General features: G+C 40.7%; 1 protein-coding gene across 1 annotated transcript; it reads left to right on the plus strand.

The window, feature by feature from the left end:
* The first annotated feature begins 4,413 nt into the window (after positions 1-4,413).
* MCM6 (minichromosome maintenance complex component 6) lies at positions 4,414-27,304 on the plus strand. The gene is made up of 17 exons (XM_026714645.2): positions 4,414-4,624; positions 6,055-6,201; positions 6,995-7,105; positions 8,075-8,324; positions 11,532-11,697; positions 12,925-13,070; positions 14,163-14,313; positions 18,643-18,784; positions 19,549-19,690; positions 19,809-19,916; positions 20,754-20,909; positions 21,920-22,048; positions 22,274-22,435; positions 23,497-23,632; positions 24,849-25,013; positions 25,817-25,956; positions 26,878-27,304. Exons 1-17 carry the CDS (start codon positions 4,518-4,520, stop codon positions 26,989-26,991), a joined length of 2,472 nt encoding a protein of 823 aa, XP_026570430.1. The 5' UTR covers positions 4,414-4,517; the 3' UTR covers positions 26,992-27,304.
* Positions 27,305-27,959: the final 655 nt, after the last annotated feature.

Consider the following 27,959-nt stretch of genomic DNA (forward strand, 5'->3'; position numbering starts at 1 on the left):
GAGATTCAGGGAAATCAATCTAAACCCAGCACGCACACTGTCCATTCCGAAGAGGTAATCAGCGAAGATGACCCCACAGACACGTCTGACATTAACCGCCTAAATCATCAGAAGCCTTCACAGGTAGGAGTGGGGCAGAGAGGCAACTTCACCCCCAAACAACCTCCCATGTGCCTAACCTGTGGAGGCTCCCACCCTAGGGCATCCTGCAGGTTCAGAAACGCCATCTGCCTGAACTGCCAAAAGAAGGGTCACATCGCTAGAGTCTGCCAAGCAGGGTGATCCTTACCTCAAAGACCTCCACCACCTTCTAACTCCCAAAGGCAAGTGGTAGACTGCTATACCTGCTACCACGCTAACCATACTTCCCAAACCCCTGATAAAATTAAAATTTCTGTTTTCCTAGAAGGTAAACCCTGCAGGATGGAGGTGGACAAGGGATCCGCGCTCTCAATCATCTCCTGGGATACCCTGAAGAGGATCCAGCCCAGGCTGTCAAGGAAACAGCTACAAAGATGCCACCTGACGCTACGAGACTACCAGGGCAAGAACATTCCTGTCCTCGGGAAAGGAAAGTTCCTTGTTCAATTCCGAACCTTTAAAGGCCATCTGCCCCTAGTGGTTGTTAATGGTACCCTCCCTAGTCTATTGGGACTTGATTGGTTTCCTTCTCTCGGCCTTAGTGTAACCAGGATCCATGCTGTCTCAACTTCTGATGTAGATACACTATTTTCAGATTTTTCCGATGTATTTAGCAATGAGCTGGGTTGCTATTCGGGCACCCCCATATCATTTTCAGTAGACCCCCAGGCAATCCCTCTTCGTTTAAAACCCCGGAGGGTGCCTTTTGCCATCCATCCGAAATTGGACGCAGAACTAGACAAACTACTTAAGCAAGGGGTGCTAGAACCCACTGATTTCGCTAAATGGGAGACCCCCATAGTCACCCCACTCAAGAAAGATGGCAGTTTGAGAATCTGCGCGGATTACAAAACCACGCTCAACCGCTATCTGCAGGTCAGCGCTTACCCTGTCCCCGTTATTCAGCATCTGTTACACACTTTTGAACCTGGCACCATTTTTGCCAAGTTAGACATGTCCCAGGCATACCAACAGTTCCCTGTCGATGAGCAGACAGCGGAGTTACAAACAATAGTCACGCACAGGGGGGCATTCAAATGTAAGCGCCTACAATTCGGGGTCAGCGTAGCCCCAGGCATTTTCCAGTCACTCATGGAGAGGATTCTCCAGGGTCTCCCAGGAGTGGTCCCCTACTTCGATGACATTTTAGTCTCAGCCACGAACAGACCCCAGCTCATTCAGAGAGTCAGGACAGTGCTAGAGAGGTTCAGGCAGCATGGCCTCAAACTTAAGAGGGAGAAGTGTGCCATCGCCACTAGGCAGGTGGACTTTCTGGGTTATAGAATAGACGCCTCTGGCATCCACCCCATTGAATCCAAGGTGAAGGCCATCCATGAGGCACCCACACCTACCAACAAGACTGAACTACAAGCCTTCCTGGGACTCTTGAATTTTTACGCCTCATTCCTCCCACACAAGGCATCTGTAGCTGAACCATTACATAGGCTACTAGATAAAGACTCACCCTGGCACTGGGGACCCAAGGAAGCCCATGCCTTCAAATCAGTCAAATCCTTACTCACATCAGAAGCGGTCCTAGTTCAATTCGATCAACGTCTTCCCTTGGTCCTGGCCGCTGACGCATCCCCTTTGGCATTGGGGCTGTCCTGAGCCACAGACTCCCCAACGGCTCCGAGGCACCAATTGCTTTCTTTTCCAGGACTCTTTCTCCTACCGAGAGGAACTATAGCCAGATCGATAAAGAGGCCCTGGCCGCAGTGGCTGCAGTTAAGAAGTTCCACGAGTTCTTGTTTGGCCACCACTTTGAGTTAGTGACTGATCACAAACCTCTTTTAGGACTTCTGTCTGGAGATAAGCAAACTCCGCAGGTACTTTCACCCAGAATGACCAGATGGACTTTGTTTCTGGCCGCTTACTCATTCAAGTTAGTGCATCGTCCTGGCAAGACCCTGAGCCACGCCGATGCCCTTAGCCGCTGCCCCCTGCCAGTCCCAGTCGAAGACCCAGCGCCCATCCATGCCATTTTCGAGGTCAACGAACTCAAGCTTCCAGTGACAGCCGAGGACATCGCGGCGCACTCGAAAAGGACAAAATCATCGCCCAGGTTCTGGACTGGGTGGGAAGGGGTGGCCGGAAACTCAATGTACAACTGATTTTGTCCCCTTTAAAACCAGCCAGCAGGAGCTGTCAAAATTACAAGGTTGTCTACTGTGGGGAACAAGAGTGGTCATCCCTGCATCCCTGCGAGTACCCATCCTGAAAGTGCTGCACGAGGGACATCCGGGCATCGTAAGAATGAAGGCCCTGGCCCGCAGCTACGTCTGGTGGCCCGGTATGGACGCTCAAATCGCCAACTGGGTAAGCTCTTGCCAACCTTGCCAACAAACCAGGGCCGCCCTCCAGCTGCCACGCCCACCAGATGGGAGAGTGCTAACGCCCCCTGGTCCCGCCTGCACGTCGACCTGGCTGGGCCTGTGCACAGCAGGACCTTCTTGGTGGTCGTGGATTCATACTCCAAGTGGATTGATGTAGCCTTACTTCCCACCACCACCACTCAGGCAATAGTGAAAGCCCTAACTCGCTTATTTGTCACCCACGGGCTTCCAGACACCCTGGTTTCAGACAATGGCCCACAGTTCACATCATGTGAATTCAGCATGTACACTGCCAACTTGGGCATCAGGCACGTCCTTACAGCACCATTCCATCCCGCTAGCAACGGGATGGCAGAGAGAGCAGTTAGGTCAACCAAGGAGGCACTCGCCAGGTTTGGCCAGGAGGATTGGCACTCTAAACTGTCTCGTTTCCTACTCAGCCAGCACACAACACCCTGCACTACCACCAACAAATCTCCTGCCGAACTTTTAATGGGGAGACGCCTCAGAACCACCCTAGACAGGCTACACCCCCACTATTGCCCAGACACCCCTTTAGGGTCCGATAGTCTGGTCAGAGACTTCGCCCCACAAGACCTGGTATACGCCAGGAATTACGCGGGAGACCCGTTGTGGGTGCCAGGACAAATCGTGTCGGTCACCGGCCCCAGATCCTACCGGGTCCTCCTGGAGGATGGTCGTCTGTGGCGGAGGCACGTGGATCAACTCAGAAGGCGACGGACGGGCGCGACAGATGCCAACCCGTGCCAACCTGCCAGCGCCAACGACGCCTCACCCACGCCGGATGCAGATCCCCTGCGGAACCTGGTTTTCCCTGACGAGCGAGAGGGCTGGATGGAGAACCCGAGTCTACAACCGGAGTCACCGATCCAACCACTGAGCAACCCAGCTGACCAGCCGGACTTCGAGACTCGATCAGACCATCCAGAGCAGGGGGTTTCACCAGCACCGCCGGACACCACACCAGGGCAAGCCTACGCACCAACAACCGCTGGGGCACGTCCCGAGAGTCAGGACTTGACACCGGCCGGCAGTTCACCCGAATTGCGACGCTCTGGTCGCCAGCGAAGACAACCCACGTATCTACAAGACTATGCATGTTCCCAGCTGGGGGAAAGGAGTGTTATGTCTGTGGAACTGGTTGGAGTTCCCAACCAGGTCCGCTGTTTGAGCGGGAGTACCAGCAGCTCCCATTGGTTGGCTCCGTTTGACAGCCGGCTATATAAGCCGGCTGTCGGGCAGAGCCAGCCCGTTGTCGCCCGCTGGTCTGCGAGTTAGCTAGCAGACGCGACAACCCTTTATTCATTGCAATAAAGCCTGTTAGTTGTACGCTCTGGTCTCATGCCTCTTCCTTACCATCGCTCTACAACAGTATTGAACGACGACCCTTCCCCTTTTCTGTTTCTACACGGGAAGCTTGGCATTCTGCAAACAAACCACTATACCGCTTTCTTACCCCAATCTCTCTTGCTTGCTCCTGCAAGAGCAACATTGCTTACTTCTGAACAGTCACTTAAAACACTGCATTGTTTATTTTATTTATTTTTGTCAATTGCTTACAAGGTAATAGGTATAAGTGAAAAACATAGTTATGCGTACATGGATACATATAAGTAAAAGAAAAGAAAACTATATAAAAGAAACAATAGGACAGGGACGGCAGGCACGTTGGTGCGCTTATGCACGCCCCCCACCTCCCTTTCCTCCAAAACCGATTTAGCGCTTCCGCAATCAAAGCAGCAACGATCGTTACTTGGCGGGTGGTTTTCAACTCGGGCTTTAATCCCTTTCGGTTTTCTGCCTCCCAGACCCGCCCCTTGCAAACGTCGCGCGTCCCTCCCCGCTTCCTTCCTGCTTCCTCTTTCTTTCAGCCGCATTTGGCGCGAAAAGTTTTCCCCGGGGAACCATTCGAAAGGGGCGGGCGTTCCACTCTGAAGCTTCCGATTGGCTAAGCTCGGGCCACGCGGGGCTCAGCAGTGGCGCGAATCCTCATCGTTGTCGGAGAGGAGAGGAGCTGGGATGGATCTGGTGGCCGCCGGGGAGGCTGGGTTGGCCGCGGCTCAGAAACAACTCCGCGATGAGGTGGCCGAGAAGTGCCAGAAGTTGTTTCAGGACTTTCTCGAACAGTGAGTGGCAGCCTTTGGTTCCGGACAGGATGGTGATCGGCGGACTCGACTGTGCCCAACAGCATCTTTGGGGGGGGGGCGGACCGTGCGTGTTTTGCCTCCATTTCTCCTGAATTCCCTGGGTTCAAAACTACACTTGGAGTAAAGCCGTTCAAATTCCGCGGGAGCTATTGCGGAATGCAAATAATGAACTTCGCAAAGCTGCAGCTTTCCAACATAGGCAGCTCTGAAGCAATACCGTTTGTCTTGCATTGCTGCTTCATTTGTATCCCGCTTTTATTTTACAAATAACTCAAGGTGGCAAACGCCCAATTGCAACCTCCCTCTCCTGTTCTCCCCGCAGCAACAGCCCTGTGAGGTGGGACGGGCTGAGAGAGAAGGCTTGGCCCGAAGTCACCCAGCTGGCTTTCATAGTTAGGGCAGGGAATAAAACTCAAGCAGTTTCTTGCTTTCGAGCCTAGATCAAACTTGGCTCAACGAGATGACATTTGTCATTTGTGGTTTTGTACTGGTGCAATCTTTTGTGATGAAGTGGAGGGGTAAACTTGGTATTTCATACATCCTGAGGTTGCAGGTCTGGTCCTGGGATCTTTCTACAATCCTTTAGTGGATTTGACTGTATTGCTCAGAAATCTTTGATATTAGATACATGAATGTGCTTAGACCCCATTCCAGGAGATACTGGAACATTCTAAATGTTGAGTTTCTTGTTTATTATCTCATGTATCAAATAACAATAAAAGTATTCTGGGTGCCTTGTTGTATTTGTCTCAAGGAAGATAAAGCAGGATGACATTCTAAAAACAACAGCATAAGATCAGTAGTGGAGTATATCAGTTCAACAAATGAGTAGCAGAAATAACTATCAATCTGCTTCTTAAGCAACTGAACATTTATGTGCTAGGTGACCTTTTTTTAAGCAATGCTATCCTGGTTTATTTACCCCCACATAAATTCAGTTGTTTATTCCTTTCTTTTCTAAGAGAATGAAAAGTAGACTGCACCAAGCGGCTTGTGTGTGTACCTATTAAAGAATAAAATCTCAATTGATATACTAAAACATGGGTAAGGTTGTTTAAATTTGCTTGAAATTATTTTACATCAAAACAAGCTACTTTTCTTTGAACTCCTGGTTTTAGGATAATTCATCAGATGCCAAAAAAATAGCCTAAATGCATGTTAACTTTTTTATTATACACAGTTCAAAACTGATTTGTTTATTTCTTCTGTAGAGAAAACATACATGTTAATTTTCAGATATGGTTATGTCAAACTTTGTAATTTGAGAGGTTAGAGAATAATTTCCAGTTATGGAAATATTTAAGTAAGGGGGGTATCTCACTATAATCCTTTTATATTCACTACATAATAGTAATGCTTAATTAAACTTGCTGTGTAGGAAATAATTCTATGAAATTATTCCCTAAAAGATTCCTGAATAGTGATGGAGAAGTTAAATACTTGCAAGATGCAGAAGAGCTGATTCGTCCAGAGAGAAACACCTTAACTGTAAGTTTTCAGGATCTGGAGCAATTCAATCAAAAACTTGCTACCACAATCCAAGAAGAGTTCTATAGGTAAGAATACCTAAAATGTTCATATGATAATCATTATAGAAGTGATAATTTCAAGATCACTAGTCTGCATGTTCTTGGTTTTAATGGGAAAATGTTCAAGAGCATCAGGGAATTTCTTAAGACAAGTTGTATACGTAATCCTCGACTTACAGCCCTTTGATTAGTGACCATTCAAAGTTACAGCAGCACTGAAAAAAGTGACTACCATTTTTCACACTTAAGACTGTTGCATGATCACGTGATCAAAATTCAGGTTTGGCATCTGGTTCATATTTATGATGGCTGAAGTATCCTGTGTGGGTCATATGATCACCTTTTGCAATTTCTGACAAGCAAAGTCAACGAGGAATGCCAGATTAACTTAACAACCATGTTCCTAACTTAACAGCTTCAATAATTCATTTAACAACTGTGGCAAGATAGTCGTAAAATGGGGCAAATCTCAACAACTGTCTTAGCAACAGACATTTTGGGCTCCGTTGTTTGTAAGTTGAGGACTACCTGTATTAATAAATTTACAGATAAAATAAAAATGGTAATCTATTATTCGCATCTTAAGATAGTTTGGCCAGTTGCTTCCTATAATGTCCAGCCTTTGAATAGAAACACAGGGTTTACAAAGTCCTGTGGAGGCTGCCTTGTAGGAAATAATTCATATTTATACTTGCATTACATATTATCTGTTTCATTAAACTTCTAAGCCAACAGGGAAATTTATAAGATACACAGAAAGTCAGGGTGATGCAAAAGCTTACATAATTCTTTCACTAACAAATCTATCTTTTTATTTTAGAGTGTACCCTTTCTTGTGCCGGGCTGTAAAAACATTTGCCAAAGACCACAGAAATGTTCCTCCTAACAAAGATTTTTATGTGGCCTTCCAAGATTTACCTACCAGGAACAAGTAAGAATCTTAATGATTAAATTGCCACTTTTACAATGTTATGTAGCAAGGAAATAGTAATTTGGTACTGAAGGCATTTGTGCATGTGATTATCCACAATTCAGGAGAATCCATTCTGGCATTGCCCTAAATAGTTAAGCAAAGGATGCTGGCAAATCTATGTAATTTGCCTCTAAATAAGTGGAAGGAGCATTTTGTTAGCCTGTGTTTTCATTATGTCCACCTGCTAACACAAAAATATGAGCTTGCTACATGTCCATTTATAAGCTGTCATATATAGGAGCCGTTTAAGCATATCTATTCAATCACTACTCCACTCTTCTGAGATTTTTGCCTCTCAGATATTGGAATACCTCTCTCTGTTTGACTTTTAGAAAGCTTGTAATGAATTGGTTGTTTTATTAAGCCTCTGGGGACAGCGTGAGTGTGACTATTTGCCTGAATGGTGAATTGGCCTAGTTTGATCTGGATTGTTTTTATTCTTTGCCTATGTATGATTATATTGCTGAGCACCTCATAAATAAGTAAAATACTTTTGAAATATTGGTTTTCTATCAAGTATATAAAGACAGTCTCAAGTTTTGTACAGCTTGTCTGATGTAGTCTTGTACTCGTGCAATTTTTCATCTGAAATATGTATAGGATTTAATAAAGGTATCTTACCCCAAACCCATTTTAAAAGTTAAGTATAGCAGAGTGGAAATCCTGCAACTGATGTCCTGGACTATAATGCTATAAGGGGTTGATTACATTCTGCTCCTAACATCACAGACGTCAGCACAGCCGTATGCATTGTCTTAACCGATAGCACAGAAGGAACATACTTTTCTTAGTTAAAGAAAGCCTTGAACTTGCCAAGGTTACCATTCAGTAGAAAACAATAGGCCACAATCGGCTGGGTAATTGCAATCTGATTTTGTGTGCTAAAGATGAAAAGCTTTTAAAATGGACTTTTTATTTCCTGAAAAGAATTCGAGAAATGACGTCCGCCCGCATCGGATCCCTCATGCGTATTAGTGGGCAGGTAGTTCGCACCCACCCAGTTCACCCAGAGCTTGTCAGTGGGACCTTTCTCTGTCTGGATTGCCAGACGGTGATAAAAGATGTGGAGCAGCAGTTCAAGTACACACAGCCCAACATCTGTAGAAACCCGGTCTGTGCCAATAGGAAGCGGTTTCTTCTGGATACAAACAGATCTCGGTTTGTTGACTTCCAAAAGGTATTGTTGTTGGAATTTCTGCCTTTGGTTTTTAAACAACAGAATGCTATTCTCAGATCAATTTTTCAAACATGACCTATTCTATGACCTTTTTTTTTTTTGTTTTTGCAAAGGTCATTAAATAGACTAAGCTATAACTCCTCATTGGCAACAGGAAGGGCATCCAGCCAGTAAACACTTAGTTCTGTTCAGTTGCCCAGACTCCATCCTGCAAGGGATTATGGGTCATTAAAAGGCGATGATTAAACAGTATTAAGTAAACACTGCACTTAAGTGAATCTATTATTTGGTGTGGGGTGGCTTTTCCTAGAAACGAGAAGTAAAGATGGGTTTCCAATAAAAACACTGCAAATCATGTTCACATGACTGTATGGATCACTACAGCGGCATTACAGACTCTGGCTTTCACCCGGTGGGAAGCGGAAGAGACAGCTCAGAAGAGCAAGAAGCTCCAAAGGCTCCGTACCCCGTCCAACACCCAAGATGGTAGGCTCAAGATCCAGATGGATCTTGATAAACTTGAACGCTGGCCCTATTTAACAAAAGAAATTCAATGTAGAGAAAAGTCGTGTTTTGCGCTTAGGCGAGTAAAACCAAAAGTACAGATACAGATTAATTGAAAGGTGGCTTAATAACAGGAACTGTGACAGGGATCTTGGAGTTCTAATGCAGTGGTCCCCAACCTTTTTTGTACCAGGGACCAGTTTCATGCAGAAACACTTTTTCAAGGAGGGGGGGAGGGGGAGGAGTCCGAGTTTGGTGATTTGCTTGCAGACGTTTCATTACCTGACTAGATAACATCTGATGTTGTTACCTAGTCGGGTAATAAAACGTCTGCCAGCAAACCACCAAGTTCAGGGAGCACCAATGCCTCCTCATTGCAACCCTGAGCGACAGATATTCTCTTCTATTGGGACATTTAAAACGGAGGGTTTCAGCTGCAGATTCAGGAACTGCGCCGGGCTGAGGAGCGCCTTCAAAACTGAGCGCTGGGTGGCGGTGGCCCGCGGCTGTCTCCGCAACTCAGGACAAGTCCCTGCAGGATGGCTGAGAAGCCCCGCCTCTCAGCCTTATCCCTCAGGTATCTGCCTCATTCTCTCTTCAGTCACTCTCTCGCTCCTCCACCAGCCCAGGAAGAAACTGCTTCAAAGCCGGCAGGAGTGGCTTTTCCTGTCGGCGCAGCTCCTCAGCGCCGTTCACCCCACCCGCCGCCGCGTTCAATCCAGTGCTCCGTTCTGCCTGCTTCGTTTCTGGTTGTTTCAGAGTAGCTTTGGCTGAGAAAATAACTATTCACCTCTTTTACTCAGCCGGCTGCCCAAACAACCAGAAATGAAGGCAGGCAGGCAGAACGGAGCACTGGATTGAACTGCGGCGGCGGGGGGGGGAACGGGCGCTGAGGAGCTGCGCCGACAGGAAAAGCTACACCCTGCCGGCTTCTTTGAAGCAGTTTCTTCCTGGGCTGGTGGAGGAGCGAGAGAGCGACTGGAGAGAGGAACGAGGCGGGAGGAAACCGCCGCTGAGCCGGAGAGCAGGACAGGCTTTGGTTGCTTCCTCCCTCCCCTTCTTTCATTTGTGTCCTTGATCCCTGATCCCAGCAGCATTCACCAAAGGCGAAGAAAGCTGCCATTTTTATTTTTAATTTCTTTGCGGCCCGGTACCAAATGATCCACAGACCGGTACTGGTCCGCGGCCCGGTGGTTGGGGACCCCTGTTCTAATGGACAGTCAGTTAAATATGAGCCAGCAACGTGCTGCAGCTGCCAAAAAAAGCCAGTAAACAAGGATAGAATCACGATCACTTGAAGTATTAGTACCACTTTATAAAGCCCGAGTAGACTACACTTGGAATACTATATCCAGTTTTGGTCACCATATTAAAAAAAAACAAAGATGCTGACACTCTAGAGGAGAATGCAGAGAAGAGCAACTAAGATGATTAAGGGCCTAGAGAGTAAAACATGAAGAACGGTTGCAGGAATTGGATATATCGAGTCTAGTGAAAAGAAGGTCTAGGGGTGATATGATAGCAGTCTCCCAATCTTTTAAGGGGCTGCCACGAAGAGGGAGTCAGCCTATTTTCCAAAGCACCAGAAGGCAAGTTAAGAAACGACGGGTGGAAACCAATCAAAGAAGCAACCTGGAATTAAGGAGAAATTTCCTAACAGTGAGGAATTTCCAATTAAGCAGTGGAACGGCTTGCATTCAGAAGGTTTGAGTGCTCCATCACCGGAGGTTTTAAAGAAGAAATTGGACAACCCAAATGGAATAGGGTCTCCTGTATGAGCAGAGGGTTGGACTAGAAGACCTCCAAGGTCCCTTGCAACTCTGTTATTCTGTTATTCAAATACCATAAATGTGAGTTGGTTGCCAAGTGGCCAAGATGCAGTAACATGAACATGTCAGAACTTCTCATTTGGGTAATAAGTCCCATTTTTGCGTTACATCATAACTTTGACCGTTTATAAACCGAGGACTACCTGTACTTCAAAATGTGAACTTTGGGCGCTATGTGAACAAGATATTAGTGCCTCTTCCTGCCTTTCCTTTCCTTTTGCCATACCTTATTTCCCCTCTGATCTTCTCATTGCCGGTGCAGTGAAGCATGAGACTCCTGATTCAAAGGAGCAACGGTATGATTTTCACAAGCCTGTCTTTAACAGCTCACTGGTTCTACTGTATCTGAATTAATACTGGATTTCTAGCGGAATTTAGTGGATTTTATAACTTATTAGAAAGGTAGAGATGTTGACAAAGTACTTTTAGCTATCGTATGCATGTTTTTGCTTTTCACAAATTAGGAGATTGTGTTTACCAAAAAAAAGTGCGTTAACGCCAACTTAATTGATTCATGTATCTATTTTAATGTTTATTTGTGAAATTTCTATTTTCTTTTGAGGTTCTGTTGTTTTAATAATTCCCCCCCATATCTTATTTCTGTTTTTTGCCATAACCAAGGATAAAAACAAGCTTGCTTTACTGGCATTATGTCTCCTAAGATTTGTTGTTTTCCTAGTTCAGAAGTCAAAAGGAATCTGTTTAATGATCTTTCTTTTGCTTTCTTTTAGAACTTCCTTAGCTATGCGTCAATTTGGTATAAAACGCAAGCATCTGTTGTTTTTCCAAGTCCACGTGCTAGAAATATTCAGGTTTAATTTTTAATCATGCTAAGGTCAGGCATTTTAAGGTCTCTTTCCTCCTGCCTTCTCAGGTTCGCATTCAAGAAACCCAGGCTGAATTGCCTCGGGGAAGCATTCCTCGCAGCGTTGAGGTCATCTTGCGTGCTGAAGCTGTAGAATCTGCACAGGCTGGTGACAAGTGTGACTTCACAGGGTGTCTCATTGTCGTGCCAGATGTATCTCAACTGTCTACTCCAGGTAGGGGAATCCTATCTCGAGTCTTCAGTATTGAAGATATTTATATATTCCTAATATATGATATACAGGTACTCCTCGATTTACAACCACAATTGGCCCCATAATTTCTGTTGCTAAGTGAAATATTGGTTAAATGAATTTTGTTTTACTCACTGGTTAAATGAGTTTTACAATCTTTTTTGCCACAAGTGACCCACTGCAGGCGATAAGCTAGTCACCCGGTTGTTAAGTGAATCTGGCTTCCCCATTGACTTTGTTTATCAGAAGGTCACAAAAGGTGATCACATGATCCCAGGACATTGCAACCATCATAAATATGAATCAGTTGTCAAGCGTCTGGATTTTGATCATGTGACCATGAAGATGCTGCAAAGGTGTGAAAAGCTGTCATAACTCACTTTTTTTTCAGTGCTGTTGTAACTTCGAATGGTCAGTAAATGAACTGTTCTAAATCGAGGACTACCTGTAGCCTTAAAATATGCTGCTTTAAATTGCAGGTTAGGAATCACAGATTATATGTAGTCCTTGATTTATGACCTTAATGCAGCCTAACCGTCATTAGTCGTAAGTTGTGACAATCGTAAATCACGTGACATTTTTTTATTTTTAGGGCAGTTGTTAAGCCAACATAGTGGTCATAAAGTGAACGTCGCAGTTGTTAAGCAAACCAATGGCTCTCTTTGGGCCAGTTTTGCTGAAAACAGAAGTAAATAAAAGCAGAAACATGGTCCCATGACTGAGATGCTGCAAACAGTTGTAAATATAGGCTAGCTGCTAAGCATCTGAGATGTGACCATAGGGGGTGGATCAACTTACAGTTGTAAATGTAGGCCAGTTGCTAAGCATCTGAGATGTCATGTGACCAGGGGGGTGTCGATTTTTGGGCCCAGGTTGAAAGTACCTCCTGTAGAGATCTGGTGGAACTTTGAACAACCATCAAGTACCAACACTGCCTGATCAGAAGGTTGTTTTGCTATTGTTCTACTTTAGAATCCTAGAACTATTATCTTGCAAGGGTTAGATATATTAAACTTTCATGGTGTTTAGCGCTATGTATGAACCCTGGTCACTGGCTAGTTCAGGGAACTATGATTGAAGCTATCCATGACTTAATATGATGCATTAATTGGGACTGATGGTAGCTTGCCCGATGTCATCTTCAATTATTTAGAGAGATATTTGTGGGTTTGCTCTTTGAGCAGAACTTTCAAACTCCTAATTTTATAGGTGTACGAGCAGAAACTGGTTCTCGTGTGACTGGAAAAGAAGGCTATGAAACTGAAGGTGTCCGAGGTCTTCGAGCACTTGGAGTCAGAGAGTTGTCCTATAAATTGGTCTTTCTAGCCTGTTATGTGGCGCCAACAAACCCCAGGGTGAGTCTTGCTAAGTGAAAAATAACAGCAAGGATCATTTTAAAGGAACCAATTGTGGGTTTTTTTTTGCTGTTCTACTCCCTCTTACTGAATGTTGGAAATTTTTACCTAAATGTTTTTTGTTTTGATAATAGTATGTGTTAAATAATTTGCCATTTTTTTCCATGCAGTATATATTTTTAAGTGTGTTACATTCAAATTTGCCCGATTTAAAGTAGAGCTCCCAGTGTGTCCTCACCAGGTTGTCCAACATAAGAATGATGGGGTACAGGGGTGGGATTCAATTTTTTAAACAACCAGTTCTATGGGCGTGGCTTGGTTGGTGGGTGTGGCTTGGTGGTCATGTGACTGGGTGGACATGGCTTGGTGGTCATGTTATTGGCTGGGCGTGGCCAACTCAATATCACTCACATCAAGGCACGCATCTTCTTGCCTGGCCTCGTGATTGTGGGGATGCTGCAACAGTCATAAGTGTGAAAAATGGTCATAAGTCACTTTTTTCAGTGCCATTGTAACTTTGAATGGTCACTCCACATAAGCAAAGTATCAACAAAGGAGGGGGAAAAAACTCCAGAGAAGTTCCTGAGACAGGAAGGTCTTGCCAAGAATGTAATAAGGCTTAACGGAGAGGCAGTTTCTGTAACCAACACCAGAATGTTTCCTTCCTGCCTTCCTTACAGGATTAGTCCAGTAATTTCTTCTAACAACCGGCTCTGCGCACTGCTTAGAATGTTAACAACCGGTTCTAAAGAATAGGTGCGAACTGGTAGAATCTCACCCTGACGGCGTAGAATTGGGCGGCAGCAGCTTCTATAGGGACTGACTGCAAAACCAACAATAACAGAGAACTTTTCCCTAGAAGACTTTTTTCCTGATACAGTAGCTTTCCATATACAGAAGTGGTTTTAATGTGTGCTCTGAGATCACACATTTTTCACTGTCATTTCACTTTAAAAATATTCATGGGGGAAATAACACAATATTTTTTTCCCCTTGATTTGCTGACTACTACATCTCTGGCTCAGGATCTTAAGTTTTCTTGAATTATTTTCTGCACTATTTTGAATTTGTGTTATTTTGTCTTAATCTTAGTTTGGTGGCAAAGAACTTCGAGATGAGGAACTAACTGCAGAAAGCATTAAAAATCATATGTCTGTAATGGAATGGGGAAAAGTATTTGAAATGAGCCAAGATAAAAACTTGTACCATAACCTTTGCACAAGCCTCTTTCCCACCATACATGGTAAGACTGAACTGTTATTTTAAACTATTTGGAAAGCTTTCAAATGAATTATGTACACTGTATCTCATCTGGAACTCTCTCTGTAAATATTATCTCTTCTGAAGAGATCGGAACAATTAAAAAAACAATCTCTTTGTGGTAGTGTAAGTTTGGGATCCAGAAAATAATAAAGGCTTCAGAAACACGCACATGCCTGTATTTGACTTGAAGTGGCTGGTGATCCATTGAAGGGAGAACCCAAAGGTTGGGTTTTTGTTTTTATTTTCCCAGGAGGCAACTGGACTTTCTGGGTTTTTTTTTTTGAACATGTTTAATTTCTAGTCCAAGAAGCTTCTTCAGCTCTGACTGAATGGCGTGTGTGGAATCTGGTTTTTTTTTTTTTAAATAAAGTTTTATTTGGGTTTTCATATACAAAATACAAGTAAAGCATCTTTTTTGAAAATAGCATGGTCCTGGGTTGAACTTCTTTATACAGACACAAAACTCAATTTCATGCTCCTTTTTGTATTCCATTCCATATCTTATACTATTTTACATTTTCTATATAGTTTTTCCCCTCTTTTAATTTTCTCAATTTTATTTTGATTATCTCATTTCAATTCAAATCATTATATTTATACTTTTGTCTGTTCTGTTTCAATTTCGTATTATCTTTTCTCATTAAACAAATGTTCTCCTGTAGTTACTAATTGGAGTATGATACCTTTATATCTTTTAATTACATCCATTCAACTCTTATTTAAACTTCAATATATACCTTAAGTTTATGACCTTCAATATAATACATAATACATAACTTCCAATCGAATTCTGCTTGGCACATTCTTATAATACACACTATATTCTTTTTTAAAAAAAAAGAAAGATTGTAAATATATGTAATTATAAACCCTCATTCCATTCCAGTTCAGTTCTATCATTAATTATCACTTAAATCTTAACATCTTTAAGACTTCTTTTCAATTAAATATCATACATCCTTAAAAACACATATAATCTCCATAATTAATTTTTCCCTTATTTCTCTTCACATATATTTTATAAATCATTAAATATACCTTTTATTACATTTATTTATTGACAAGCATTCCACTGAATTACGATAGCTATTTTATCAGACATTTTAATCATACATTGTTTCATATTTTCTAAAATTATTTCTGCTTCTAATATAACCATACTATCTCATGTACCTTTGCTGAATCCCTTTTTCCATTAAGTTTTCACCCATTATCTCTAAATAGACCCTGTTTCTCTATATTTTCCTTCTGTCCTTTATAACTTCTTTTCCTTTCTTCCCTCTCATCTTCTCCCTCCCCTTTTTACCCCCTTGACTCTCTAGTTCTAATTCTCTCTTCTGCATTTCCCTCTTTTGCTTTCTGATTTTATACTTATTTTTCACTCTATTTTGGGGGGGAGTGTTTTTCCCAATCTTAAACTTTCCATTCTCTTTCTCCCCTTTCCTTTTTTTCCCCCATCTAAGATTACTTGTTCATTAAAGATGGCTTCTTCTTTGTTGCAATCTTCTTGTTCTGCAGGCATTTCTTGTTGTTTCTCATAATTCCAAATCTCCATTTCTAAAAACTGAAATACGAAGCCAAAAGAACCTCTCCCTTCTTGTGCATCTTTTTTGTACTTTTTAAGTTCCATTTTCAGTTCTTCTAAAAGTGGAGCCATTTTTAAAAGTTTTTAAAAACCACCGGATTGATTTGAGTCATTCAAAACAATAACCAAGAATCCAGAAATCATCAAGTAATCCAGATAGTCCCGAGTTATATCTTCTTATTTCTTTTTCTACTTTCTCTTCCTGGGGTTTTTGTTGCAATATTTCAGTTAGAATGTATCTTTTGGAAGTCTTGTTGAGATTTTGCTGTAAGTTCTTTTTTAATTCTAGGCAGTCTCCTCCCTTCCAGATCCTACCCTTTTATTCTTTTTCTCTCCTTTCCTGTTTTCAAAAGCTGTTAATTATCCAGAAATCTTTATTATCCCTTTGACTTTTTATTTTCAGCATTAAATGCCTATTGATGTCAAATTGAATTTTTTTCCAATTTCTTGCTTAAGTCTCTTAGCTGTCAGTATAGGAAAAGGAGAAAACCAAATCTTTTCCCTTTTCTCTCTCCTTCGCAGCTTAAAAATCTTCTTATTGTTTTTTAACAATTCCAGGGTACCTTATTTGTTGCTTTTGCTGTTTGACCCGGTCAACCAAAACTTTCTCATCTTCCTCCTGCACATTCTTTTCTGGTTGAGTTCTTCTTTTCTGACCACCACTGCAACCACCTTCGGGAAAGGGAGTAATGGCCAGCTGGGGAGGAGAGATGTGGCTCTTTTCAACCCTGCTGGCAGTCTCCCCCCTCTTCACCACCTCTACGGGGTGGCTTAGCCCCGAAACCAGCCAGCTCAGGGCGCTCCAGCGGCGAGCACGGATTGAAGCCTCGCAGAGACGAGGTTTCGGTCTGTCGCTGAAGAAGCTCAAACTGGAAGTCGGGTGTGTGGAATCTGTTGAGAAAGGGCTATTCAATTTTGGGGTTAAAGAGATCATCTATGTCAGTAATGAACAGCCCTCTCAGCAAGAGGTGGAGGGATACAACAGTTGATATCTCCACATCTCCAATATACGACACAGTCCTTTCCACAGTTCCAAGAAGGCTCCACACCCATTTGCACAGATGACATAGGTAAACTTCCAGGTGGCCTCAATGACTTGCTTAAAAGAATGCAAATGTCCAGCTATCTGCAGGGAGTATAAATTCTTCCATTCCCCACCATTCAGTCAGAGCTGAAGAAGCTTCTTGGATGAGAAGCAAAAAGAGATCTTCAAAGAAAAACCAGAAAGTCCAGTTGCCTCTTGAAAAAAGCACCTTTGGGACAGCCATGACCTGCGTGACCTGGGAATCTCCATAGACATTGAAGGGAGAGGTTTGCCATAATCTTTTAATCAGTATACCTCATCATCTTCTTTGCTTATCAAGTAACCTCTGCACTTTAATATCAAAATAATAAACTTGGACTTTGTTTCACAGATTATTTTAAATTGCTTATTTTAGCTGAAGGCAACATTGGTCTGTTAAACTATCTTGTATCAATAGTCCAATATAGACTGTTTCTGAATTAGGATTACTCTCTGACTTAGGCATATTTTAGAGATAATGGGCTTAATCTAGAGTTCTCATGAATGGAGGAGACACATTTTATTATCCCCACCCTCAGTGCTTTGGAAAGCTCCTTCTGGATATTGGGGACCTACAAAACATAGTGAGAGATGGTTCATAACAAAGTGTTCATTAGTGAAAATAAGGTTTTCTTGGTTCTTCACCTCTTCCCCAGAAAGGGCTTCTCTTTACAGTTATATTCAGTACCATAGAAAGATATAAAATAGTGACTATGTAAAGTATAGTTTATTATAACAAACAAAATAACAGAAAAATACATTTAAACTTGTTTGCATATACATGACTACGCTAATTATGAGAATAACATTAAAGGAAGGGCGGGCATCAAAATTACATCATTCACATAATTCCTTTAAAAAAATGGTCAAATTACTCAAAATTTTTCTTCCTTATCCTTGATTGAAAATCAAACATATATAAATGACACATGCTAACATTCCTGTTGGAAATCAGGTGTGGATTTTTTTCTTCTGCAAGTGTTTTAAACGATTATGGTAGCTATTTATCATGCACGAAATGTCCACAATTTTTGGGGTCTTGGTAGATTCCAAACACTGGGTAGAGCCAAGGAGTATATATGTATATCATGAGTAGATAGCTAGTTTGATCTAGCAGTTAAGTGACCAGGTTATATATCGGGAGACTGTGAGTTCCAGTCCCACATTAGGCATAAAGCCATTTGGATGATCTTGGGCCAGTCATGTTGTCCCAGCCCTAGGAAGGAAACGAGGGCAAACCATTTCTGGAAATCTTGCCATGAAAACTTCAGGGGCTTAACCAGCCTGTTGCCAGGAATCAAAAATTGGCTCAAAGCATATAAATCATGCAATAAGCAGTCAGGTTAAGACTAGATTACAGGCTATAAGGAGGCCTTGTGAGATAATGTCCCAATGTAATGCTTCTTGGTCATGTTCTGTACATCTTGAAAAGATGAAATGAAATAATGAACGTGGAGAATTTCCTGTGATTCTTTGACCTGGTTGATGCTGCTCAGTTACAAGCAACATTATTGAGTTTTGAGCATTGTTTAAGGCTAACATCACAATGGCTGGAAAATAAGTTGCCTTTTCATTTATATACGTTTACCCAAGGAATTTATTTTGAATGTGTGCATTTGTAAAATCTTTAATATGTCTAACATTCACTTGCTATAATCTAGGTAATGATGAAGTGAAGAGAGGGATTTTGCTCATGCTATTCGGTGGCGTTCCTAAGACAACAGCAGAAGGCACTTCATTACGTGGTGACATCAATGTTTGTGTTGTTGGTGATCCAAGTACTGCCAAAAGCCAGTTTTTAAAGTAAGTTTCTCTAACACTATGGCAGGGTTAGCTGTACGATCAGCATGGCTTACAGCTCTCTGCATATATGTGAAATAATTTTTAGATAAAGTTGAAAAGATGCTAGATTGCTAACTTTTTAAACAAATATTCAATGCAGTACAATTGTTGCAAAATTCCTTTATGCACAAATGAAAAGATATAATGAAATCTCCTTGCAAGTGTTTGTATATCTGTTTGACCAAAATACGATCTACTCTGGTCTTTTGTAGGAAACATCTGCCTGACTTAGAATTAGTACAGTTGTGCAAAGTTTTGAAGAGATGCTTAACTTCAAAAATAAAATTTCACCAGGAAGTTGCCTCACCTAAAGGCTGGGAAATTCAGTTAATGCTCACAACCAGTACTCTAGAGATTGCTACCGCTAAGTGATGCAGTCATACTATACAACCGCATCACTTAGTAATGGAAAGTCTGGTCCTAATTGCTGTTGTAAATTAAGGACTAGCTGCTGATGAGCATTTATTCAAATTCTAGTCTTTGCTGTTATGTCACCCTAGCATGGGTGGTGCAGTGGTTAAAGTGCAGTAGTGCAGGCAAACTCAGCCCACAGTCTGGAGTTGGATCTTGACAGGCTCAAGGTTGACTCTGCCTTCCATCCTTCCAAGGTTGGTGAAAGAAGAATTAAGATAGTTATAAAGCACTATGGAGCAGTATACAAATCTAAATGAGGTTGGTATCTTTTGTGAAGTTGCTGCTCATTGAAACGATTTATGATCCAACAGGCACGTGGAAGAATTCAGCCCCCGAGCCGTCTATACCAGTGGAAAGGCCTCTAGTGCTGCTGGTTTAACTGCTGCTGTGGTGAAAGACGAAGAGTCCTATGAATTCGTTATTGAAGCTGGGGCACTCATGTTGGCAGATAATGTATGTTATCCAAAGGGTGATACCTTCTGCTTCAAATAATAATAATAATTACCATTCATTTTATTTATCCCAGTAATGGAAGTGGGAATTGACAAACCTCCTGTTGCATTTTCCCCAGGGAGTGTGTTGTATTGATGAATTTGACAAAATGGAAATGAGAGACCAAGTTGCCATTCACGAAGCAATGGAGCAGCAAACTATATCCATTACCAAGGCTGGAGTTAAGGTAAACATTCACTGCCAGAATTACCAATTGTTGTTATTTTAGTCTTTAGGATTAGTGTGGATTGTTTGGCAGGTTTCTGTAATTGGATCCACTCTGGTCATTTCTTTTCAGAATGTTATTCTGTGACTAAATTATTTAGAGATGTTATGCTCTAAAAGAACCAGTCTTTACATAAGTATAAACCATCCAAAGTTACTTGGAATCAGGCTACGTTAAATAATTAATTATTAGTCCCAGGTAAAATCACTTTTTAAAAATGCAATGAGCAAGAAAAAGAATAAACAATAGCAAAGGTGACACAAAATAATTAAGGGAGAAAAGCCATATCTTCTAGCCCCTTCGAAACATCAGTAGGATGGGGACCATCCAGATTTCAGGGGAACCTCATTCCAGATTCCAGGGAGCTGCTACAGAGAAATCATGTTTATAGAGTCCCAATAAGATAGCCTTGTTTAATCCAAGGAATCTGGAACACACCAAACTCAAATTGGCCCAGTGGGTATTATGGCACATAGGTGGTCTCTCAAGTACCAGAGCCTAGCCAATGTTTTTCATATATTAAAATTTATGTTCTGGAAGAAGCAGTTTTGTGGGGCAAGAATCATTGGGGTTGAAGCATCTACCAACAAAATTCATCAAAAAATATCTTCCTGACCCAGTAACAATCTGTCTTTGAAGATAAGAGAGAAAATAATTCGTTCCTCCTGCTTTCTACTATTTGTTCCCAGTTTGTTCAGCTTTATGAAATAAATGTGTACATATCAGCTACTTTTCTCAGGAAGCTTTTTGTCAGGGAGAAGGATAAAAATTTTATTCACTTACTTTGTTTTTTAACAGGCCACTTTAAATGCCAGGACATCAATTTTGGCAGCAGCAAATCCAGTCGGCGGACGTTATGATAGAGCCAAGTCTTTGAAACAGAATATAAACTTATCGGCCCCTATCATGTCTAGATTTGATCTCTTCTTTATTCTTGTGGATGAGTGCAATGAGGTAACACAGAATTTACAAGTATTTGTAATTCATGGTAGATTAAATTATATGCATCTTATGAAATACAATTCTGTGTCTTTTTAATCCGTCTTTTTGTATATATTTTTACCTGGGTAAGTGGGATTTTAAAGGGGATTTTGTACTTATGAGTTGCATTATATTTTAATATGTTTTTCAACACTATACTAACATTCTGAGCATATTGGTAGCTCTTAAGGATGCTCAAATTTTACCAAGTTACAAGTAGTATGTTACTTAATATACCTGGAATAAGAATAACCTTGTCAGAGTGCTAACTTGGTTTAAGTGCTGAACATGGGACATATGAAACGGCTTGGACCCATCAGAAGCCCAAGTTTGACTTGAGGATGTTTTTAACTTTTTACCTAAGTTAAAAGACAGAAATGATGAATGAAACCCCCCTCTCTCTTTATTATATTCCTCTTTCTTTTCTCCCTTTAAAAACCACTCAAGGACTCTTGAGGGATGCGAATGCCAGTGATGAGAACATTCTGCAGAATGGGAGAAATAAAACCATTTGTGAAACCGACGGTTGTGGAGCTCGCATTATATAAAAGTTATTAAAGATGCAGTAGCTTGGTCGTGATGATGATATTTATTTTGAGAGCTACTTTGGTTTAGAAAGCTGGCAATTCACACTCTCCACCCACCCCATCTCCTACAATAATTGTTGGGATATTATGAGGCAGAAGCATTCTGAGTGATATAAAATAAAGGCAGAATATAGACCTAATATAATCACACAATAATTTTGAAACAAAATGTTACAAAATCCAAATTGTTGAAAATTCAAACTCATTTAATAAAGAACTTATTCATATGATAGATGATGATGATGATTATTATTATTATTTGGAGTTTCTGTTAAAATTATTTAACAGAGTAAGATAACAGTAACACTATTTGTAATGGCAAATCTGGACATACCAATGTTTTTTCTATTACATTGCACCTTATACCTTTAGTAATAGTGCCTAATATTTCCCTAGGTTACAGATTATGCTATTGCAAGGCGCATTGTGGATCTTCATTCTAGGATAGATGAATCGATTGATCGTATTTATACACTTGATCACATCCGAAGATACCTTCTCTTTGCCAGGCAATTTAAACCAAAGGTATTGAGAATTTTTAAACTTTCCTTATTATTTCGAAATAGTATATTTTTAATATGAGCTCTTTAACACTTACTCCAATTTGCTGAAACGGCTTCTCAAATTTCTCTAAGGGTTAGAGCTTTTATTGCTTGATTCCATGATGTAATGCAATATTTTTAAACGGAAATTCTACTGAATTCCATCATAGCAGACTATTATACGCATCATTTTCCCCACTTCCAATAGATTTCCAAAGAGTCAGAGGATTTTATTGTCGAGCACTATAAGCGCTTACGCCAAAGGGATGGCTCTGGTGTCACAAAATCATCATGGAGAATCACAGTGAGACAACTGGAAAGCATGATACGGCTGTCGGAAGCCATGGCACGGATGCATTGCAATGATGAGGTATCTACACTTGATGGTATTTAAAGGGGAGTGGAGATCATTCCTTGCTTCGTTTGGGACCATTTGTTTCTTCCTGTTTATGGCACATACCAGGGGTCCCCAACCGCTGGTCTGTGGCCCGGTGCTTTATCTTGAGTTTGTTTTCTGTGGGTTAGCATATGCAACTTAAGTGTGTTTAGTTAGTTTATTGTATTGTGCAAACTCAAAAAATGGGTTAATTTAGTAATTGGATTACAGGCTGTTCTGGACTTACAATGACTTTTAGCGACCATTCAAAGTTATAACAGCACCGAAAAAAAAGTCATTTACAATCGGTCCTCACATGCACAGCGTCTCCACCTTCGGGCGCTTGTCAACCAGCATGCATTTACAATGTTTGCCTTGTCCCGGGGTCATGTGATCACCATTTGTGACCTTCCCAGCCAGCTTCCAACAATGGAGGAAGTAAGATTTGCCTAATGGCCAAATAATTCACTTAACAACTGTGGCAAAAAAAGGTCATAAAATTGAGCATGACTCACTTAACCACCACCTTGCTCAGCAATGGAAATTCTGTTTCCATTGTGGTCGTAAGTCAAGGACTCTCTGTACGGGGATGTGTATACCAAGGAAGCCTTTAATATATATCCTTGAACAATTTCGTAATTCAAGCTTGTGCAGTGCTGTACCAACTTCATTAAAAGTACCATATTGAGTAGTTTTATGTGCCTTCCTTCATGTATATTAAAAGCTTTGACTTTGACAGTAAATCTAGTGTAATTTATTCCTTCTGTTCCTTGCCCCAAAAGAGGGAATAATAAACCTCAGAGAAGAGAGGTCTGTGTTTCTTCTGCTGTTGCTTGACTCCATTTCCCGGCTGCCTTGGCCGGTCCAGCTAATAGGGGAGACTGAGGGAAGTTGTCCATCAGCACCTGATGAGCCACAGACTCCCATCTGTGGTAGCAGTTATGTTCTTCCATGCTTTACATGTAAAAAATTGTGCAGGAGTGATATGTGGTACTATACTACAGTACATGAAGCAAAATCCTTTCCTCTGAATCTCCCTAAATGTTCTTAACAAGGTTCATCCAAAACACGTGAAGGAAGCTTTCAGATTATTGAACAAATCTATCATCCGGGTTGAAACTCCAGATATCAATCTAGACCAAGATGAAGAACCATCAATTGAAGAGCCTGAGGACCAGGATGGAGTTGCCGGTGAGTGGTTTCCAGATAAGTCTTAGCCCAGAGGGATTCTCAGTTTCAGGTGAGGAGATTCCCACCAAAAACAAAAAGGCCAAGTAGCAGGGCCACCTGAGTGTTACTTCTTAGGGCCTGCTTGTTTCCAATCCACTTTGAGTGATGTTGGGCCTCTTTAAGTCAGTCTTACTTAATTCTTATTACTGTTAATTTTAATAATGCCTTGACAGTAGACGTGCTTGGTGCCATTTTAACTAACTTTGTGATAATTTAGGAAGGCTTTTCAAAAAAGCTTTTCATTGACCACATGCTTGGTTCAATATTTTTCCTATACACCTTCATTATTTCATAATACCAATTGTGAAATGCCAAGAGAGATTTATTGCAGAGTATAAACTTTGCTCATTTACCTGGGAGTAAATAAGTAAGTACATTGGGCAAATTTCTGACTTAGTACGAGAAAATTGGGCCAAAAACAAAGCTAGCTAGCATAATTTTTAGTTTAAAGACAATATCTCCAAACTTGTATATTTGCAGAAAGGACTGAGTGAATGTTTCTGTTGGAAAGATTCCGTTATATGAAGGGAAATAACGCTCTCACTTAACGTTTTCAAAAAGTTCTGGTAAAGCTGCCTTTTTGTGCCTAGGGGGCAAAAAAAGATACATATATTGAATGCACAAAAATACAATACAATATTGAAGAGATTGAAGTACATAAAATAAATGGAGTCACATAACATATTTAATCGTTGGAGAAGGGGGGGTCTTTGTTTTTTTAGCTATTTAGGATTTCGACCATCAGAGTTTCATTCATATCATAAACAAAACAAAACCTGGGTTAGTTTGAGTTTCTTTCTCACCCCTGTCTTCTTTCCCAGAAATGGTTTTTATGACTGTTTTTTGTAACTGCTCCTTTTACAGTTCATTTATCCCTTTTCCATTCCTGGGGCCAGGTTTACATTCTTTTACAGCTATTTGAAAGCTTCAAAAAAGGGGTGTGTGGGTGAAGATTGAAGCAACAGACAACCTAGGCATTATTCCTTCCTATTGCAAGGAATGATAAGAGAGGAGCTTTGGGGAAAATGACTTGACAAATAGACGATCATTATGGTTGTGAGTGTTTATTTTGAATGAATAAAGCAGGAAGCTCATTAAACCAATTTATTTCTTGATAAGGTTTCACTGTGGTTTATCAATTCCAGCCTAATGAATAAAAATTGTTTATGCTTTTAAGGAGAGGAAGACAATGTACTTACTAATGGCTTAGTAAATGGTACCGGTGACACTGCAGATGATTCAAACAAAGATGTGGCACCAAAGGCTTCTCTGAGACTTAGTTTTTCTGAATATCAAAGAATCTCTAACCTCATTGTAATGCATCTAAGGAGATCTGAAGAAGGTAAGGCCAGATCACCCTGGGGGAAGCAAGGATCCTCCAGTTGTAAGATCTACCCCTCATTGGACAAATAATGTTAGAACGTACGCAAATTTCCTCCATATCTGATAGGAATGAAGATTTTTAAATATTAATCCTGATAAAACAACAGATATAATTTTTTTTCAGGTGTGCATGGTTATTGATCCTGGACGATGAAATTGGATAGTTCTAGATAGCTAGAACAAGATAATTCACTAAGTAGAACTAGATCAACAGCACTGCTCAAAGCTCAGATTTCCAATTACTCTAAAATTGACATCTATATAGGGAAAACTCCATGATACTATAGATATAGGCATAGTTGCCTCTTTTGTATGTTTGAGTAATTGCATACATCCTAGTCCCATTATTTAAGAGAATACACTTGTACCTCCTACCTCTGGGTGCCTGCGATATTTCAAGCAATCCTGTTGTTACTAAGGTAGAGGAAAAGGAATTCTACATGAATAGCATTCAAAATGCAGCTGACTTAAAGTTCCAGTTAGCTATTCAAAAGCTTTATTTCCAGTGCCCTTTTTAATAAGTGTTTTCCTTTTGTGATATCTATCCTTCCGGTTCCCGTGCAGGCAGGCAGGGACCTTGTACAAAATGCTGCGGTTTTCATGTCAGCCATAAACTTGCTTAGCCGTGGAGGTGCACAATTTTTATCAGACTTAACAAGGATATAAAGATAATTGAGAGGTGAATATAAAGTATGCTAAAATTACATAACCGTCAGAAACATTAACAAAATGTTTCTGGAAAATATTTTCTTCTGATTGCAGAAAATGACGACGCTGCCTTAAAAAAGAGTGAGCTTATCAACTGGTATTTAAAAGAAATTGAATCTGAAATAGATTCTGAAGAAGAACTCGTCAATAAAAAGAAAGTGATCGAAAGAGTGATTCATCGTCTTACACACTATGTACGTATGCATAGTATCCAAGGCCTGAGGTTCTGTTTGAATGCCAATGTTACTCAGAGCTCCTTTGACTGTACAAAGTTCTAACAGCATTGAAAAAAGGGATGTAATCCTAACCCCATGGACACGTGATTGAAATTTGGGTGCTTAGCAACCAGCGTGTATCTGCGATGTTGCCGTATCCTGGAGTCATGTGAACACCACTTGCAACCTTCCCAGCTGGCTTCCTACAAGCAGTCATTGGGGAAACTGGGTTTGTTTAACAATTGTGTGTTTCATTTAACAACTGCAATATAACCAAATAAAGATTTGATGATGATGAAGGTGCTGGAGTGGTTCGTTTTAACAACAGTGGTAGAAATGGTTGTAAGATTATAGCATGACTAACTGAATAATTGCCTCGCTTAGCAACAGAAATTTTGGTCCCAACTGTGACTCTTTTAAGTCAAGGACTTCTTGTAATAATCAATAAACTTCATTCACATAAATAAAGTTTATTCACTATTACAAGCAGTCCTTAAGTCCCAATTGGGACCAACATTTCTGTTGCTTAAGCAAGGCCATTGTGAGTTTGTATTTAAATATTTAAACGACCACACAAAGCATTTTATACTGGATGTGTGCCCCTGAGTTAGAACCGGGTCAAATTTGTGAGTTACGGTGTAAAAATAGACATTAGAATTCTGTGCCTATTTAGAAAATGGAAAGTCTTCCATTTCGGAACAGAAATGTATAAAAATGCAACGTTAAGCTTTGTTAGCATTTATGCAAATTATACCTTTCTCCTCCTGACTTTTAAAATTGCAACGTTGTAAAAATGGATGTATTCATCATAATACAGCAAGCAAAGATAGCAAAATATTCATTGCTACTTGGAAATCAGTCCTTTATAAACACGGTCTGACCAAAAATTCTCTCTTACAGGATCATATTCTAATTGAACTCACACATTCGGGATTAAAAGATTCCGTGGAAGTACAGAGCTTTGATGAAGACCCCTTTCTTGTGGTTAATCCAAACTACTTGCTGGAAGATTAAAGACTGAGCGAGCCGTGCTACAAATCCATTTCATACCAGTGAGATAATAGCTCACTAGCTGATACGCATCAGTTGTAGATAGCTGACTAATCCAAGATTTATCTCGGAATTCACCTACCTTGCCTTTTTAAAATAATCTTTTGTAGAGATAAAAGGAGTTGTAAAACCTGGTAAAGCAAACCGTTTTTTTAAAGCTGACATCTGCTTCTTCTGTACTTTACATTTAAAAAAAAATGTATGCAGTAGTTCAGTAGTGCAATCTTACTCTGTAAATCTCTTATTTGTGTCCAATAAATTTTAAAAAGTTCATTATGCATTCAGTTTCAAAATGATTTTTTTATGCATGAAACAGAAAATACGTTGCTTTCATGTTTTTGGAATACTTGTTTTCAAGTCGGAAATACTAAAACAATATTGTTAAACTAAAAACAGCCAAGTTTTGTTTTATGTTTGGAACAAAAGTTTTCAAAGCATGCGTCTGATCTCAGAACGCCACTCTAAAGCTCAGGCTTTCATTGTCAAAGCCTTTTCTTTGTTGGTTTATTCAATTTCTATAACATCCCTATATGTTGATTTTGCTGGATAAAGAGCATTAGTCCAAACATCAATTTAAAATTGAATTTTACAGTTGTGATGCTAAAATATTACAATAATTTGGAAATAGGTTGATTTTGTTATTTAGCCTTGATCAAATGGAAAGAAATTCACACGCCCTGATTAAGATGTAACTGGAAACTAATTTAAAGAAAAGTTATGTGGTCCTGATAATCCAAGTTGGCCCATGCTACAAGGGTAGTTTTAGTTCTCATGGCACAATTTTTTTCCTCCAGAAAATCTCATTGCTACCTATTTGTCAAGGTGGATTTTTAGTGTTGAGAATGCCGTGTTGGGGGAAAACTCATAGTTTCTCTGTGTGTTGTAGAATCCAGATGAGCTAGCCAGATGTAGAGGTGTCCTCCATATTTGTT

Source organism: Pseudonaja textilis, chromosome 1, assembly GCF_049901715.1.
Source record: "Pseudonaja textilis isolate UNSWEBS1 chromosome 1, rPseTex1.2, whole genome shotgun sequence".
Lineage (NCBI taxonomy): Eukaryota > Metazoa > Chordata > Lepidosauria > Squamata > Elapidae > Pseudonaja > Pseudonaja textilis.